We start from the raw sequence: 18585 nt of genomic DNA on the forward strand, positions 1-18585 counted from the left end.
AGACAAATAAATAAATGATGGGTCTTTGTCCCAAACATTATGGAGGGCACTGTAAATTTTGTTTTGCAATGCTGGTATTAAACATTTAATATTCTTTCACTTCAGATGTAGAGACATGATGATAATACTCCTTGCTTTGCCAAATTAATAATTTCATTCAAAACAACTCAAGAAAATTACACATATTTATAATGTATATAGTAACAAAGAGTTGTAGATGCTGGTTATAACACAAAGTGCTGGAGTAACACAGCAGGTCAGGCAGCATCACTGGAGAACATGTATACGTGACATTTCGGGTCGAACCCTTCTTGAGACAGTCTGAAGTCAAGTCAAGTCACTTTTATTTCTATAGCACATTTAAAAAACAACTCTCATTGACCAAAGTGCTTTACATTGATGGAGGTACTAACGTTATACAACATTGGTTCATAGATTAAGTACATACATAAATACATACATATAGCCCTCCCTCAGAGGACGTCAAGAAAGGTTTGAGAGTAAAGATGAATTTTAAGTCTCGACTTAAAGGAGTCGATGGAGGGGGCAGTTCTGATGGGAAGAGGGATGCTGTTCCACAGTCTAGGAGCTGCAACCGCAAAGGCGCGGTCGCCCCTGAGCTTATGCCTGGACCGCGGGATGTTCAGTAACCCCAAGTCGGCCGATCTGAGGGACCTGGAGGTGGTGTGGTGGGTAAGCAGACTTTTGATGTAGGTGGGGGCAAGTCCGTTAAAGGCTTTGTAGACATAAAGAAGGATCTTGAAATTTATTCAGAACCGCACAGTGAGCCAGTGGAGAGAGGCCAGAATCGGGGTGATGTGGTCCCTTTTTCGGGTGCCCGTCAGGAGTCTCGCTGCAGCGTTTTGGACCAGTTGCAGGCGGGACAGGGAAGATTGGCTGATGCCAGTGCAAAAGGAGTAGCAGTAATCGAGGCGGGAGGAGATAAATGTGTGGATGATCTTTTTGAGGTCATCAAACTGGAGGAATTGTTTTACTTTAGCTATCGTCCGAAGCAGGAAGAAGCTAGCTTTTACCACGGCATTGACCTGTTTGTCAAATTTCAATGCCGAGTCAAATATCACGCCAAGGTTTTTGACGTGAGGTTTGAGTAGTGGGGTAAGGCTTCCAAGGCTGCCTGCTATCATTTTGATTGAGTCCGAGAGACCGAGAAGGATGACCTCAGGCTTACTCTCGTTTAGTTGGAGGAAGCTCTGGGCCATCCAACACTTTATATCCTCGAGGCAGTAGATATGGTTAAGTAGATTTGATTGTTTTTTGATCTTCAGGGGGAGATAGAGTTGTGTATCGTCTGCATAGCAATGGAAGGAAATGTCGTGCCTTTGAATGACGGCCTAAGGGGAGCATATACAGGGAGAAGAGAATGGGGCCAAGGATGGAACCTTGTGGAACTCCACAGCAGAGGCTAGCTGGGGAGGAGAAAGAGTTGCCTATGTTAGTAGAGAAACTCCTAGCTTTGAGGTAGGAGATGAACCAGCTCAGGGCAGTGCCATCAATACCAACCCCGTACCGGAGACGGTCAATTAGGATGGTGTGGTCGACAGTATCAAATGCTGCGCTGAGGTTGAGAAGGAGCAGGATTGCACAGTCGCCGGAGTCAACAGTGAGCAGTATGTCATTATGTACCTTCAACAAGGCAGGGTCCCATCCCAAAACATCACCTATCCCTGTTCTCTAGAGATGCTGCCTGACCTGCTGAGTTCATCCAGCACTCTGTGTCCTTTTTTATGATGTATGTGCTGTGACCTGTTAAATTGCATACAAGTTTGCTGAAAAACGAAAATTGTGACTTGTTTCCCTTGAGGAAATTGTTGTTGTTTTGCCCTTAGGGTAACTTCATTACAAGAGCTTTAAATGTGTTTTGACTACTTGTGGAATAACTTCTTCGTAATCCTGCTGATGTGTGATTATTAATATGTAGCCTGTGAAATGTTCACCTGTGCTTTGTTCTTCTATGTCAGATATTACTGCCTTGCCTTTAGGGCACATCAAACACCTCCTGCTGACAGTGCAAGCTGCACTGCTATCCTACAGAAAGCAAGGCTGGACAAGTGGGTGCTTGGAAAAACCAAGGTGAGAATGCTCTGCTGAATTTTTAATTATCACTTATTCACTTCAGAGTTTAGACTTCTGAGATAGTGAGGAAACAGACCCTTCAGTCCACCGAATCCGCGCTGAGCAGCAATCGCACAGCAACAGGTTTATTATGGTCGGCGAATACTGACATATAATGAAAAGTTTTGCTTTACATGTTATACGTTGAGGATATATTGAATATATTAAAAGTTCAGAGGTAGCAGAGGTGTTTATGTGCTTTCTTGGCCATATCGTCGATTGGTTGGACCAGGTCAAATTGTAGCAATGTTACAAAATTTTGAGATTTAAAAAATCAAGTCTGTAATTTATCCCATCAGATACAGCATAAAAAGAAGTTTAATTTGACACCCAATTCACTTTCATATCTTCAGTATTAAAAAGGTTATGGCCATTTTCATACTCGGAAATTAGCATCTTGTTCCGTATTGCTTTTTCATTGACTTAACATAAAAAGCTGTGATCGAGAACAGTCAAAAGCCCATAACTTTCTTAAAAATTAAGAGAACTGAATGAAATTTTCAGTTATTATGGATTGAAGCATTCTGAAACAAATATGAAACAATCTTACTTACATGACTTGAAATTAAAGCATATAATTAGTTAGTTACCTAATTGTAGCTAATTTCAAAATTCAATTACTAGATCAAAACATCTATCCATTTCTTAAGAATAGATTAACATTTTTAAATAGCCTAAGTGTCCAAATAACATTCACACAAGAATTCACAATATAACAATTTTTAAATCTCATTGTCATGGGTTTATAGGCCATATGGAAGGAATGTTTAATACCTGTAAATTAATGGCCATTTAAATCAGCTTGCGAGTTGGTTTTTCTGGAACGCGACCATTTGGAACGTTACGGTCGCGGTGATTTTAGTCCCCCATATCGGCAGCAAAAACACTGCCGGTTCGTTCGGGGGAAAAAAAATCACCGTTTCGCAACTTAAAATGTGAATTAAATGCATCTTAAGAAACACTTTTATACATAAAAATAAACTACTTTCTTTTACCTGTCCCCTACGTAAAATCCGGCCCTGTTGTCGGCGTTGACGGCTTCAGAAGCTGATTTTAAAATCACTCCAGTGATTAACTTGTCGGGCGAATTTTTTAAAAAAACACAAGGAACGGCCTTTGGAACGATTCTTTAGCAAACGCTTGCACTCCAACAATATATAATCCAGGACCAGGTCGGAGAAAACCGCGTTTTAGCCCCCCCCCCCAAACGCGCCAAAATCGGGCACACGGCCAGTGGCAGAATTGCAGCGCCGCTGAAGGTAAGTATTGTAACATACCTACAAATTGTTGGTGTTATTTGCACCCAGGAGAAAGAAGTTCTTGGTCATCTCCACTACACCACCATTGATAGAGACTGGGGCACATACTCTTGTTTCTCAAAACATTTACCAAGGTATTTTTATTAAAGGTAATTTAGCACCTGCAGAAAGTTTTAGTTTAAATGGAACAACACTGGTGTTAACATAGCTCCAATCACAACATCTGGCCTAAGGAATTTCGTCAGCAAAGACTTTCGTAAAAATAATATTTTCAGAACCCAAAATACGAACAAAGACATGTTCTGATTTTGATCCCTGGCATAAAAGAGGTTCAATGCTAGCATTTAAGCTTTGTATTATTCACAACATGGCATTTCTTTCTTTGAATAACTATACTGTCAAATTTGCTAGAACCTGCATATTCCCCTCGGGGCCATGCGATCAAGGGGTAAATGGTTACATTTGTCCTTGTCTCCTTGGATAACAATGCTAATTGGTCTGTTATTTAATTATGCAGACCAAGAAAGTTCAGGCATTATCCTACATTGAACTGAGTTAGTGATCTTATTTCACTGATAATTTTTAACAGAACCATGAGAATGATTTGTTGCCACTTTGTTATTTAGATTTAAAAGGCATTTGGACAGGTAGATGGATAGGAAAGGATTAGTGGGATATGGGCTAAACGAGGGTAGGTAGGACTAGCCTAGAAGGGGCATCTTGGTTGGCATGGGCAAGTTGGGCCAAAGGGCATGTTTCTGTGCTGTATGACTCTGACTATTGATCTCGTCATACAGGACTAGGGAACCAATGTTCAGCCAGTGTTCATTTTCTTATTGCTGGGTATTACCTTTCCTGTAGAGAGTTATTTAGCGTTGGGTCTGAATGTGACCTCCACACTTTTTTAGCCTGTCAAAGGCTATTCGTGTCCAGAGCATTCTGGCATTTAATCTTGTGGAATTATGCCGATTCGGTCAGCACTCTCATAAAAGACGGAAAAAATGGGAGAACAGAAACAGTTGCTGGAAAAAGGAAATAATTAATGATCAAAGAAGATATTTTATCATAGAATGTGATTTCCACCAAATTAAATCCATTTCTGTCCAAACTAAATTTAAGTGGCTTGTATGGTCCAATTGATCATTTTATACTCCAACATATTCAAGAGCTTTTAAATATAAAATTCTATATTTAATTTCTTCCCCCTACCTTTCTTCACCCTACTATAATCAGCCTGAAACATCTCCTATCCATGTTCCCCAGGGATGATGCCTAACCCGCTGAATTACTCCAACACTTTGTGTCTTTTTTGTGTAAACCGAGATCTGCAGTTCCTTGTGTCTATGTTCATCCAAGAGTTCTGATTAGGATAGATGCTGTTTGTCGTGGTCGGTCTTTCTCGATGAAGCCAGTTATGATTGAGATATATTCATTCAGCCTGGATGAAGTATTTGGAATGTGTTTCAGTACACCAACTCAAGGTAACCCTGAAGTACATCCTCAGTCTTTTTAGACCACTATTCTTTTACTTTTCTTGTTGCTGCCTTATACTTCAATCTCCATCTATAAGCCTGAGCAGCACCAGCAGATGATCAGAATGGCTGACATGATGGTTTGATGGTAGTGTAGCAGAGGCCTAGAGTCTTATTACTCAGCGAGGGACAGGAGACAACAAACCTCATGCAGCCAGTATTTCAGGAGTGCGTTCCTGAAGTCTGCTTTGATTAAAGTTACTGATGACGATGACGAGGCATCAGTGGATCAATGGTTCTTTATTATCACGTGTGCAGACGTACAGTCAATTTTTTTTTTTTTATATACAGTTCAGTTCAGTAAAGTATTGATTAAGCACAATCCCCGATAGTACAATGAGCATAGAAATAGTCCACTGAGAGCGCATGCAAAAGTCGCCAGGTTTTGGCGCCATTTTTGAAGTCCAGTCCGGTATGTGCGCTCAGTTTCCTGGAGCGGCGCCCAATCCAGGCGAGCCCGAGGCTGCTGCAGGGCCTCCAGCCATCATCTTCATCTGGATCATCCAGTGAACCATCATCCCTCTCCTCGCCCAGCCACCTTCAGCCTTTGTGCCACCAGGGTGCCTTCCACATCCGACTTTGAGGGAAAGACACTGGTTCACTCTGCTCCCGTCCCTTGCTCTTGTGTCCGCCATTGCTGGCTCCTTCCATCCACCTCTGCGGTCCTCGGGGATGAGCAGGGGCCGGGCTAGGCGGCTCCCTCCGCAGGCCACGGCTCGCTGCTTCCAGCCTTCCGGCTGCACAGGATTTACTGTCGAGACTAAACAACCAAATGTAATTTGTCCAGTGCCCCCTTAGCCTTGACGAGCTGGTATGTAGGTTACCAACAAGATGGTAGAGGTGGACTCCTTTGGTAAATATAGAGGATGGCACATTATGATTCTGTGTGGTCCAAATGATAAATTGAGAAACCCTCATGTTTGTATTGCATGGCATGGATGAGCCATGGTTTAATGAAGCAAAGAATGCAGCAATTCCTGATCTCCTATTGAAAGAGCAGCTTTGTTCCAAGCTCTTCAAGTTTATTCTTTTAACTCAGACTTGAGCGATATTACCCTGTGTCCTGCACTTACTGTACATGAAGACACAGACTAACCTAATTCTTGAGATTACTGAAATATAATTTCTTTATTTCAGATGATGAGGTTTAATTAAGATTAGCACTGGGATATTTTGATCCTTATTTGCCCATTCATTAAGAGTGTTTTAAAGTTTTATCAGTGTTTGGCAAAATCAGTCATTTTTATTCATTTAAAAAACTTAGCTTAATATGCCAACATCCTACTGTTGGTCCTCATAAGTACAACAAAATGGATGTAACATTATTGACATGGTTTGACGTAATATATCTGTGGTGATTCTGCAAACTGCATGGAGAAAGTATTTGAGAGATACAGCATGGAAACATGCCCTTCAGCTCACCGAGTCCACGTGGATCATCTATCACCCATTCACACTAGTTCTATATTATCCCATTTACTCATTTGCCATCTACACTTTTGGGCAATATACAGAGACCAATTAATCTGCAAACCCACATGTCTTTAGATGTGGGAGGAAACCGGAGGAAATCATCTTGGTCACAGGGAGAACGTGCACTCTCCACACAGACAGCACCCTATAGAAGTAATGTGAATGGGTGATCAATGGTTCGTGTGGACTCAGTGGGTCGAAGGGCCTGTTACCATGATGTATCTCTAAAACAGTTTCTGTGTGCAGGATCAAACCAGGGTATCTGGCACTGTAAGGCAGCATCTTCAGCAGCTGCGCCACTGTATTGCCCATGTTCTGTGATTTTAAAATTACTTAGTGTAATTGTTGAGAAATACACATGCCAAACTCCTTGTAGATCAGTGACACATGTTATGAGTCATACTTTGTAGTTACGCCCAATAGTTTAACAGAAAGCTTCTCTGCCCTTTCTCCCTCACTTTTGAGTTATGTGCTAAGATGAAGTTACCGATGCTGTAACGCTAACAAAGTCTTTGGATCTTAATCACTGTGCGTGACTTAAGTTGTTCCAACAGCAGAAGCTCAACATGGTGTCAGAGTGGACGGACTCACTCCTTGGTTAATTATATTGCTTTTTATTTTAGTTTGTTGTTTTCTCCGGTATATATTACTATGCTTCTGCTCTCAGAAAACCAGAGATCCTGGTGTTTGACGAGGACCTCACAGAACGGTGGCGCGTATTTGAAGAAGACTTCTAAATTTACATTGAAGTGGCTCACCCTGCTGCGGCTCCCGGTGTTTGAGCATCAATTTTTCTTCATCTAGCAGGCACAGAAGCTGCTCTACGTGCCAGAAGATTTCATTATGAACCGGCTAGATTTGACCCGGCTGGCGCCCAGATAGCTCCCACTGAGTCTATCCGAGACCCTGACTACTGCGCACATTCTGACAGTTATGTGAGTTACGAACTAACTTGGTCATGGAGCGGCACTTGTTCTTTTCCTGAAGCCAGAGACAGGGTGAACTTGTGGAGCTGTATGTCAGTGCATTGAAGCACATTGCCAATCGATGCGATTTCAGGGTATATATGTGATAGCCTAGTCCGTGACCTTTTGGTCTATGGTGTTCGCATTGATAAGTTACACGACAAGTTACTGCGGGATGCTGAGCTTACTCTAGAGACTGCTGAAAACCGCTGTCGCATTGCTGAAATGGCTGACGCCCTTACTAAATTTTTAGGGCACTCTGTTGGTCGTGAAATTAATGTTGCCAGCATGTCTTATCAAATCTCTCGCCATTCTCCTCAAGTGCCTGACAACTCTGTCATGAGACTAATAGACATTGTTTTAAACTGTGGGGGTTCGCATGCTGCTGCTCGTGACCGTTGCCCTGCGTATGGAAAATTATGTCGATTTTGTAACAAACTGAATCACTTCTTCAGATGCTGTCGTTCGCGTAGCAACAGATTTCAAACAAGGCAATCTGTTAATTCACTTAACCATGCGAACTTGCTCTTGGAATGCTCTCAACCAGCTCCCATGGATTTACAGGCTGCTAGTGATGGTTTTGACTTTGTTGTGCATTCCTTGTCTGATTTAATGCACAACAACTAGACCCCAAGGTCGCTTTGCTCGTTAATGGCAAGAATATTTATCTGAAAGTTGACACAGGGGCCAGGTGTAACGTAATTTGTCCAGCTGTGTTGAAAAAGTTACGAAAAACAGAGACCCCTCCCTTCTTCCATTTGCAGGAGGTCCAGTCCACCCTATCGGTCAAGTCAAGCTATGCTGCTGTCTTAACTCACATGTCCACAACCTGAGTTTCTATGCCATTTATGAGGATGTACCGTCTCTGCTGGGTGCCGACGCATGTCACGACCTGGGACTTGTCTATTTCAGCCATTCTGTTTGTCATCTGACTACAACCTGTGACTTGAGCCAACAAATTCTGACACAATACAAAACTTTGTTTGACGACAAGCTGGGCAGGTTGCCTGTTAAGTACACAATTACCATTAACCCTAAGGTAATCCAGTTGCCCGTCCAGCACACAAGATTCCTCCCTGCTATGCGGGACCGTGTTCAAAGTGAACTCAACAGAATGGTATCTCTAGGTGTGAATGCTTCCATCGCTGACCCCTCGGATTGGGTTTCCACCATGATTATGGCAACAAAGAAGAATAAGGCCGAAATACGGATTTGTATCAATCCTAAGGACCTAAACACAGCCATTAAATGACCTCACTATCCCATGTGTACTGTGGACGAGATTGCAGCGCAGATGGCTGAGGCAACTGTATTCACTGTTCTAGATGTCAAGAATTAATTCTCTTCTTTTCTACTCTTTTCTTCCTTATTCCTGTTTTGCTATTAAATAAAAAAAATAAGAAGTTGTATATGAAATGTAATATGTCAACAAGTATTAGGTACTGAGGTACCACAGTATTGTACTTACTTCTAACAAAAATAAATGGAAAAAAAAAAGTTATTTCTGGCAGATTTCATTGGAACACAACTCCTCCAAGTTAACCACCTTCAGCACACCGGGCGTTACAGATTTCTTTGCACGCCTTTTGGCATAAGCTCTGCTAGTGAAGTATTTCAAGAAGCTATGGAGCAGTTGTTTGGGGGTTACCCATGCTCCATTGTAATGGATGACATCCTTGTTGCTGGACAAACTGCCGAAGAACACAATGATAATCTGACAAAAGTCCTGGATCGTGCCAAGACCATTAACCTCAAACTAAACCCTCAAAAATGCAAATTCAGGGTAAGTGAGGTGAGATCCATAGGCCATGTGTTCACTAAGGACTGCCTAAAAACTGATCCGGCGAAAATCAGTGCCATCAAAAGCTCCCAGCACCCACAGACGTGCTCGGTCTGCAGAGATTCCTTGGCATGGTTAACTACTTGAGCAAATTTATTCCGGACTTCAGTGAAATATCAGCCCTGTTGCGCCAGTTTACACACAAAGATATTGCTGGGACCTGGCGCGAGCAACAGCAGAGGATGTCTTGTGCTCCTCCTCTCACTTATTTTGATCGTAAACGACCGGTCACGCTGACTTGTGACACTTCACGACACGGACTGAACGCAGCATGTCTTCAAAATGACGGTAGCGGCAATAAGCCTGTTGCCTATGCCTTGCGCACTATGTCTGACACTGAACAACGATATGCCCAAATTGAGAAAGAGCTGCTGGCGGTTGTTTTCGCCTGCAAGAAATTTAACAATTTTATCTTCGGACATATGGTAACAGACCACCAACCTCTGATCAGCATCTTTAACAAACTGATTCATGCCTCTCCAGGGCGCCTACAGCAGATGCAGCTGCAACTTCAAAAATATGACACTGTTCTGACCTACAAACATGGCAAGGATATGCACCTGGCTGACACTCTCGCATGTACCCCGGAAGACCTGTGAGGGTCCGTCCTCGCTGGATGATGACTTTATCATAATGACTGCGCCCTTTATTCTCTCATCCTGTGTGGAGGGTTTGGTTGCCCACACTGCTGCTGACAGTACTTTACGGTCGCTCGCCTCCGTCATTAAGGGCGGCTGGCCAGACAAACACTACAACGTTCCGCTGCCAGTTCAGCCTTTCTTTGCCGCCCACGGTGAGCTAGTGTTGCAGGATGGCATTATTGTAAAAGGATACAAGGCTGTGGTCCATTGATTTTCTTAGCAGCCCCACTTCTCCAATTGGAGGCGTGGGTTCGTATCCCACTTCTGACACCATGTTGAGCTTCAGCTGTTGGAATAACTTAAGTCACGCAAAGTGATTAAGATACAAAGACTTTATTAGCGTTACAGCATAGGTAACCATCTTAGCACATAACTCAAAAGTGAGGGAGAAAGGGGAGAGATGCTTTATGTTAAACTAGTGGGCGTAACTACAAAGTATGACTCATAACATGAGTGACATTGGGTTGTCGACTGACCTGGTATATTGATATTCTGGATGGTTTGACATTGATTTTCTTAGCAGCCCCACTTCTCGCGGGGTAGTTTAGAAGCTTGCTCGCCATTTTGCAGACCACGGAGCTCCGTGCATCATGTTATCTGATAACGGCAGTCAATTTACCAGCCAACACTTCAAGGAGTTTGCTGCACGCTGGGGTTTTTGCCACATCACCAGCAGCCCTGAATATCCATAGTCAAATGGACTACTGAGCGGGCTGTCAAGAGTGCCAAACAGCTCATGGAACAGAGCTAATTCCGACATGTTCCTGGATCTACTCAACTTACGCAACATCTCCTGCGACCCCATTTTGGGTTCACCTGCTCAGCGTTTATTGTCGAGGCAGACCCGAGCCACGGTGCCTGTGGCGGATCAGGCATTGATCCCACAGGTGGTTCCACCATCGGAAGTCCAGTCCATGTTACAACAAAAGCGTGACATTCAAAAACAGTGGTATGACAAAACAAGTAGGCCGCTGCCACCATTAACCAAGGGGCAGGTGGTTCGTTTGCAAACTGACAAAGGCTATGACCGTATGGGTGTTATTTCTGGAACTGCTTCTGAGCCACGCTCATATCTGGCGAAGGCAGCACCTACAGGCGTAACTGACAACATATCCTGCCTGTGAATGAGCCAACTCCACCTCCGTATTATCCAGACCGTACAAGTGTGCTTCTGTCCGTGTCCAGCGGCATTGATCCGCCGACACCAGCACAACAACCCACTTCTGGAACGGCTGCTTTGCCAGTGGCGACGCCCCCTCCACCTGTGCCACAGTCCCCTGGTTCATCACCGGGAATGCTGGTTCAATCTCCGTCACCTGTGAAGCCACCGGCTCTATCCCCGGTGGGGAAAGTCGAAGATGGTCTTTATCGCACACGAGAAGTACCCGGGCTTTGTTTGGCTTTCCTCCAGCTTATTATCAACTGCTATGGATGCCGTATATAGTCAATGGTTTTGTATTGACATTTAATTCTTGAAGAGGGAGGATGTAGATCAGTGTCACTCATGTTATGAGTCATACTTTCAAGAGTCAAGTCAAGAGAGTTTATTATCATGTGTCCCTGACAGGACAATGAAATTCTTGCTTTGCTTCAGCACAACAGAACATCGTAGGCATTGACTACAAAACAGATCAGCGTGTCCATACACCATTATATACGTAAATACACACATGAATAAATAAACTGATAGTGCAAATAACAGATAATGGGCTATTAATGTTCAGGGTTTTGTCCGAACCAAGTTTAATAGCCTGATGGCTGTGGGGAAGTAGCTATTCCTGAACCTGGTTGTTGCAGTCTTTAGGCTCCTGTACCTTCTACCTGAAGGTAGCAGGGAGATGAGTGTGTGCCCAGGATGGTGTGGGTCTTTGATGATATTGCCAGCCTTTTTGAGGCAGCGACTGCGATAGATCCCCTCGATGGAAGGGAGGTCAGAGCCGATGATGGACAGGGCAGTGTTTACTACTTTTTGTAGTCTTTTCCTCTCCAGGGCGCTCAAGTTGCCGAACCAAGCCACGATGCAACCGGTCAGCCTGCTGTGCACCTGTCGAAGTTAGAGAGAGTCTTCCTTGACAAACCGACTCTCCGTAATCTTCTCAGGAAGTAGAGGCGCTGATGTGCTTTCTTAATAATTGTATCAGTGTTCTCGGACCAGGAAAGATCTTCAGAGATGTGCACGCCCAGGAATTTGAAGCTCTTGACCCTTTCAACCATCGACCATTGATATAAACAGGACTGTGGGTCCCCATCCTACTCCTTCCAAAGTCCACAATCAGTTCCTTGGTTTTGCTGGTGTTGAGGACCAGGTTATTGTGGACATATGGACAGTCGCTCGATCTCTCTTCTATACTCTGACTCATCCCCATCAGTGATACGTCCCACAACAGTGGTCAGCGAACTTGATGATGGAGTTCGCACTATGACCGGTTACGCAGTCATGAGTACAGAGTAAGTACAGCAGGGGCTGAGCATGCAGCCTTGAGGTGCTCCCGTGCTGATTGTTATCAATTCCACCAATACGAACAGACTGTGGTCTGTGAATGAGGAAGTCGAAGATCCAATTGCAGAGGGATGCGCAGAGACCCAGTTCTGCGAGTTTGGTAACCAGCTTGGAGGGGATGATTGTATTAAATGCTGAGCTGTAATCAATGAATAACAGCCTGACATATGAGTTTTTGTTGTCCAAATGGTCCAGAGCAGAGTGGAGAGCCAGCGAGATCGCATCCACCGTTGATCTGTTGTGGCGGTAAGCAGTGGGTCCAGGTTTTTGTCGAGGTAGGAGTTGATTTGCTCCATGATCAACCTCTCAAAGCACTTCATCACCACCGGCGTTAGTGCCACTGGTCGATAGTCATTGAGGCACGTCACCTTACTCTTCTTGGGCACCGGTATAATTGATGCCCTTTTGAAGCAGGTGGGAACCTCAGACCTCAGAAGTGAGAGGTTGAAAATGTCCGTAAAAACTCCAGCCAGTTGGTCCGCACAGGTTTTTAGAACACGACCAGGTATACCATCAGGTCCAGGCGCTTTTCGAGGGTTCACCCCTCTGAATGATTTCCTGACGTCGGCCTCTGTGACTGAGACTGAAATACCATCACAGCGAATGGGGGCTCGGGAAGGCACATCGGTATTCTCCCTATCAAAGCGTGCGTAAAACGCAAAGAGCTCGTCAGTGACATTTCGCCGACATTCGAGCTGCGTCCTGGTTTCACCCTGTAGGAGGTGATTGCATTCAGGCCCCGCCACAGCTACTGAAAATCTGTCATCCTCCAGCTTGGAGCAGAAGTACCTTTTGGCCTTTTTGATGGCCTTACCAAGGTCGTATCTGGACTTCTTGTAGACCACTGTATCATCAGACATGAATGCCCGGTGTCTGGTCTTCAGAAGAGTGCAGATATCAAAGTTCATCCAAGGATTCTGATTGGGAAACACTCAGAAGGTTTTTGTAGGGATACAGTCCTCCACACATTTCTTAATGAAGTTTGTAACGACTGTGGCGTATTCGTTCAAGTCCGTTGCCGAGTCCCTGAACATTGCCCAGTCTACAGACTCCAAACAGTCCTGTAGTTGTTCCTTTGCACCCCCACCCCCCTGTAGGCAGGGAGAAGCAGCACTGCCGTATGGTTGGATTTACCTAAGTGAGGGCGAGGGATAGAACGATAGGCATTCTTGATGGTGGTGTTGCAGTGGTCGAGAGTGTTAGGTCCTCTGGTGACATGTTGGTGGAAGTTCGGGAGTGATTTCTTTAGGTTTGCCTTATGGAAGTCCCCAGCAATGGTGGTAAATGCCTCGGGGTAAGATGTCTGGTGTTTGTTGACCACGGCGTGCAGCTCATCCAGTGCCAGATGGACATCAGCCTGGAGTGGGATGTAGACTGCGGTCAGGATGATGGAGGTGAATTCCCTCGGGAGGTAGAAGGGACGGCACTTCACCGCCAGATGTTCCAGGTGTGGAGAGCAGGAGTTGGACAGGACTGCCACGTCTGAACACCACGCAGAGTTGACCATGAGGCAGACGCCCCCTTCTCTCCCGTTCCCAGATGCCAGTGCGGTCCATACGGTGGATGGAGAACCCTTCAGGCTGGACCGCTGAGTCTGGGGAGCTGGGGGTGAGCCAAGTCTCTGTGAAACAGAACACAGAGCATTCCCTCAGCTCCCTTTGATAAAGCAGTCTTGCCCTTAAGTCCTTCACTTTGTTTTCAAGGGACTGTACTTTAGCCAGTAGGATAGTAGGGAGAGGGGGCCGAAGTCCCCTGCGCTTCATTCTGACCTGAAGTCCTGCCCGACGGCCACGTTTCCGGACACAATGGAGGCTTCCCCTTTGTTTCCAGGTACTGTACTTGCTGTACCTGCTGTTTCTGCAGACCTGCGCTGGAACAGGGATTCCTTCACAGATGGCAGCTCCAGCTCCGTAACGAACGGGGGTTCCTCCAAAGTCGGCAGCTCCAGCTCCATTGTTCCTGGAAGATCCAGCCCGCCGGCTCTGGGGGTCATCCAGGGGTTTCCAGGTACAGTACCCGTGTTCCTCCGTCGGGTCGGGTGATTTCCAGCCAGCGTGGGAAATTTTTAAGTCCGGGGCTCCCGCAGCTGTGGGAGATGGTGAAATTGCGAGAGCCTTGAGGTGTTCAAGCAGCTTGTTCGAAACGGCACCGATTTCTGCCGTTTTCCTGATCCAGGTAAGTTGTTGGAAGTTGTAATTGAGCCTTTTATGTTCCGGAGCTCAGCAAAAGTCGCCACAGGCAGGCGCCATCTTGAAAGGTTCATTTGTGGGTTACTTTGTAGCTATACCCACTAGTTTAACAGAAAGCTTCTGTGCCCTTCCTCACTTTTGAGTTATGTGCTAAGATTAAGTTACCTATGCTGTAACGCTAATAATGTCTTTGGATCATAATCACTGTGCGTTACTTAAGTTATTCCAACAGCAGAAGCTCAACACTCCTGCTACTAGTTAGACACAATGTTGAAGGCTTTCCTTAAATGCACCTCCTCCAACCTCGTCTACTGTATCCGCTGTTCCAGGTGTGGACTCCCATATATCGGTGAGACCAAGCGCAGGCTCAGCGATTGTTTCTTGTTTCACTGAACACTTCCGCTCAGTCTGCCTAAACCTACTTGATTTCTCGGTTGCTAAACAATTTAACGCCCCCTCCCATTCCCACACTGACCTTTCTGTGCTGGGCTTCCTCCAATGTCAGAGTGAAACCCAGTTCAAATTGGAGGAACAGCACCTTATATTTTGCTTGGGCAGCTTACACCCCAGTGGTATGAATATTAACTTCACTAACTTCAAGTAACCCTTGCTTTCCCTCTCTCTCCATCCCTCTCCCTTCCCAGTTCTCCGACCAGTCTGACTGTCCTTGATAAAATTGTATCTGTTTGCCTTGTTGTCACCTTCTCCTAGCTAACATTGATGTATTCTACATTTGTTTTGATTTCTCGTTTTCACATCTTACCCTTCCTTATCTCTGTGACTGCTCCTCCCCTGACTCTCAGTCTAAAGACGGGTCTCGACCCAAAACGTCACCCATTCCTTCTATCCAGAGATTCTGCCTGTCCTGCTGAGTTACTCCAGCATTTTGTGTCAATCTTAAGGGTTGAAGTACTTTGCAATATGGCAGGAAATGGACAGTAACGACTGAGAAATGATTCTTTCTATCACAATATCTTCTTTACTTACTGAGACTATTGGTAGTTAACATAACACTGTAGACATACTGTAGACCACAAACACATTTCTATTTGGTATCACGGCCACAAAATCTCTCTGAGCAAGTAATTTTGGGAAAACCATTGCTCTTTTGGATACTCTGCGCCAGGAGATATGGTTATACTGCGCTTCACTAAATGAAGCCTACAAACACATCCCATTCTCCCCCTTTTTACCACTCATTTCCCCATCCTCTATTCCTCCCTTTGCACCTATATCCCTTCCCCTGTCTTCACAATTTGCAACTCTTATATCCTTATCTTACACTTTTTGTCTTTTCATTTCTGGCCTTTATGTAACCACCTGCCAATCAACCCCCGCCCACCCCATTCCCAGTCCTCACCTGTATCCAGCTACCACATTTCCTGTCCACACCTCACTTCCAACTCTCTACTCCCCCACCATAATCTGTCTGAAGAAGGATTACGACCCGATATGTTGTCTATCCCTGTCCTCCAGATATGTTGCCTGACCTGCTGAGTTACTCCACCATTTTGTGTCTTTTCTGCTAAATATCTCATGTTTCAGTGAAAGAATAAAACAATATGTTTTATCACTCAATAAATGAAAATGTAATATTGATTAAATAAAATCATAAAAATGAGTTACTGATTTATTATTGGAGATGAGATAAGGTTGGATAACTTATTTTTGACCAGCCCGGACAGAATAGGCTGAAAGGCCTCCTTCCGTAGTGTATATTTTGGCTAATTATATGTCAAGATATTAGCTGGAGATCCTGAAATGCTATAATTGTCTCCAGTGGATATTGGATTTGCTTCCACTAACCCCCCTCATCAATAAGATATCTGGTATGGCTTGTGCCAAAATATTTCTATGTGCATTGCATACTATTTTTGAACCAAAAGAACACTCAAAAGATTCAAATGAATCATGATATGGAACTTAATTTTGCAGACAAACAAAAAACAAGTCAGCATAAAATGAGAATATTCATCCCATCAAGTTGCACCAGCTGTTTCAAAAAAACAATCTAATTATCTCCATTCTCCTGTGCTTTCCTTGTATCAATGCAGGTTTTTCCCAATAGCATCTGTTTATTCCCCTCTGAATCACTGGACATATTGAACCAGATGCAACACTTTTCCTTTCTCTAATTTTAACTGCACTTAAATAATTTGCTTTTATAGATTATTCCAGCGCCCTACTTTTATTTAAGTTATAACATAGTTGTGTTTAGTTTGGAGATACAGTGTGGAAACAGGCCTTTCAGCACACTTAGTCTGCATCGACCAGTGATCCCCATACACTAACACTATCCTACACACTAGGGATTAGTGACTTTGGATCTGTCTTCACTAAGGAGTACACAAACAATCTTCCTGATATAGTAGTGGCCAGAGGATCTGGGTGAAGGAGGAACTGAAGGAAATCCACATTAGGCAGGAAATGGTGTTGGATAGACTGATGGGACTGAAGGCTGATAAATCCCCAGGGCCTGATGGTCTGCATCCCAGGGTACTCAAGGAAGTGACTCTAGAAATCGTGGATGCATTGGTGATAATTTTCAGATCAGTTCCTGTGGATTGGAGGGTAGCTAATGTTATCCCACTTTTTAAGAAAGGCAGGAGAGAGAAAACAGGGAATTATAGACCAGTTAGCCTGACATCGGTGGTGGGGAAAATGCTGAAGTCAATTATAAAAGATGAGCTAGCCGAACATTTGGATAGCAGTAACAGGATCTGTCAGCATGGATTTACGAAGGGGAAATAATGCTTGACTAATCTTCTGGAATCTGTAACTAGGAAAATGGACAAGGGAGAGCCAGTGGATTTAGTGTACCTGGACTTTCAGAAAGCATTTGATAAGGTCCCACTGATAGGAGATTAGTGGGCAAAATTAGGGCACATGGTATTGGGGGTAGAGTGCTGACATGGATGGAGAAGTGGTTGGCAGACAGGAAATAAAGAGTTGGGATTAACGGGTCCCTTTCAGAATGGCAGGCAGTGACTAGTGGGGTACCGCAAGGCTCGGTGCTGGGACCGCAGCTATTTACAATATACATCAATGATTTGGATGAAGGGATTCAAAGTAACATTAGCAAAATTGCAGATGACGCAAAGCTGGGTGGCAGTGTGAACTATGAGGAGGATGCTATGAGAATGCAGGGTGACTTGGACAGGTTGGGGGAGTGGGCAGATGCATGGCAGATGAAGTTTAATGCGGATAAATGTGAGGTTATCCACTTTGGTAGCAAAAACAGGAAGGCAGATTACTATCTAAATGGCGTCAAGTTGGGAAAGTACAACGGGATCTGGGGGTCCTTGTTCATCAGTCTATGAATGTAAGCATACAGGTACTGCAGGCAGTGAAGAAAGCGAATGGCATGTTGGCCTTTGTAACAAGAGGAATCGAATATAGGAGCAAAGAGGTCCTTCTGCAGGCCCTAGTGAGACCACACCTGGAGTATTATGTGCAGTTTTGGTCCCCTAATTTGAGGAAGGACATTCTTGCTATTGAGGGAGCGCAGTGTAGGTTAATTCCTGGGATGGCGGGAATGTCATATGCTGAGAGAATGGAGCAGCTGGGCTTGTACACTATGGAGTTTAGAAGGATGAGAGGGTATCTCATTGAAACATATAAGATTGTTAAGGGTTTGGACACGCTAGAGGCAGGAAACATGTTCCTGATGTTGGGGGAGTCTAGAACCAGGAGCCACAGTTTAAGAATAAGGAGTAAGCCATTTAGAACGGAGACGAGGAAACACTTTTTTATCACAGAGAGTGCTGAGTCTGTGGAATTCTCTGCCTCAGAGGGCGGTGGAGGCGGGTTCTCTGGATGCTTTCAAGAGAGGGCTAGATAGGGCTCTTGAAGATAGCGGAGCCAGGCGATATGGGGAGAAGACAGGAACGGGATACTGATTGGGGATGATCAGCCGTGATCACATTGAATGGCAATGCTGGCTCGAAGGGCCGAATGGCCTACTCCTGCACCTATTGTCTATTGTCTATTGACTATTTACAGTTTGTACCGAAGACAAGTAACCTACAAACCTGTACATCTTTGTAGTGTGGG

At 44.6% G+C, this 18585-nt stretch overlaps 1 protein-coding gene across 1 annotated transcript in view; it reads left to right on the forward strand.

The window, feature by feature from the left end:
* The window catches only part of myo3b (myosin IIIB), a 414745-nt gene that overhangs the window by 243713 nt on the left and 152447 nt on the right, over positions 1-18585 (forward strand). Inside the window, exon 27 of the mRNA XM_055638011.1 lies at positions 1980-2091. Within this exon, the coding sequence (XP_055493986.1) occupies positions 1980-2091 (112 nt within the window). The remainder of the gene's footprint in view (positions 1-1979; positions 2092-18585) is intronic.

This window comes from Leucoraja erinacea, chromosome 7 (assembly GCF_028641065.1).
Source record: "Leucoraja erinacea ecotype New England chromosome 7, Leri_hhj_1, whole genome shotgun sequence".
NCBI classification, from domain to species: Eukaryota; Metazoa; Chordata; class Chondrichthyes; order Rajiformes; family Rajidae; genus Leucoraja; species Leucoraja erinaceus.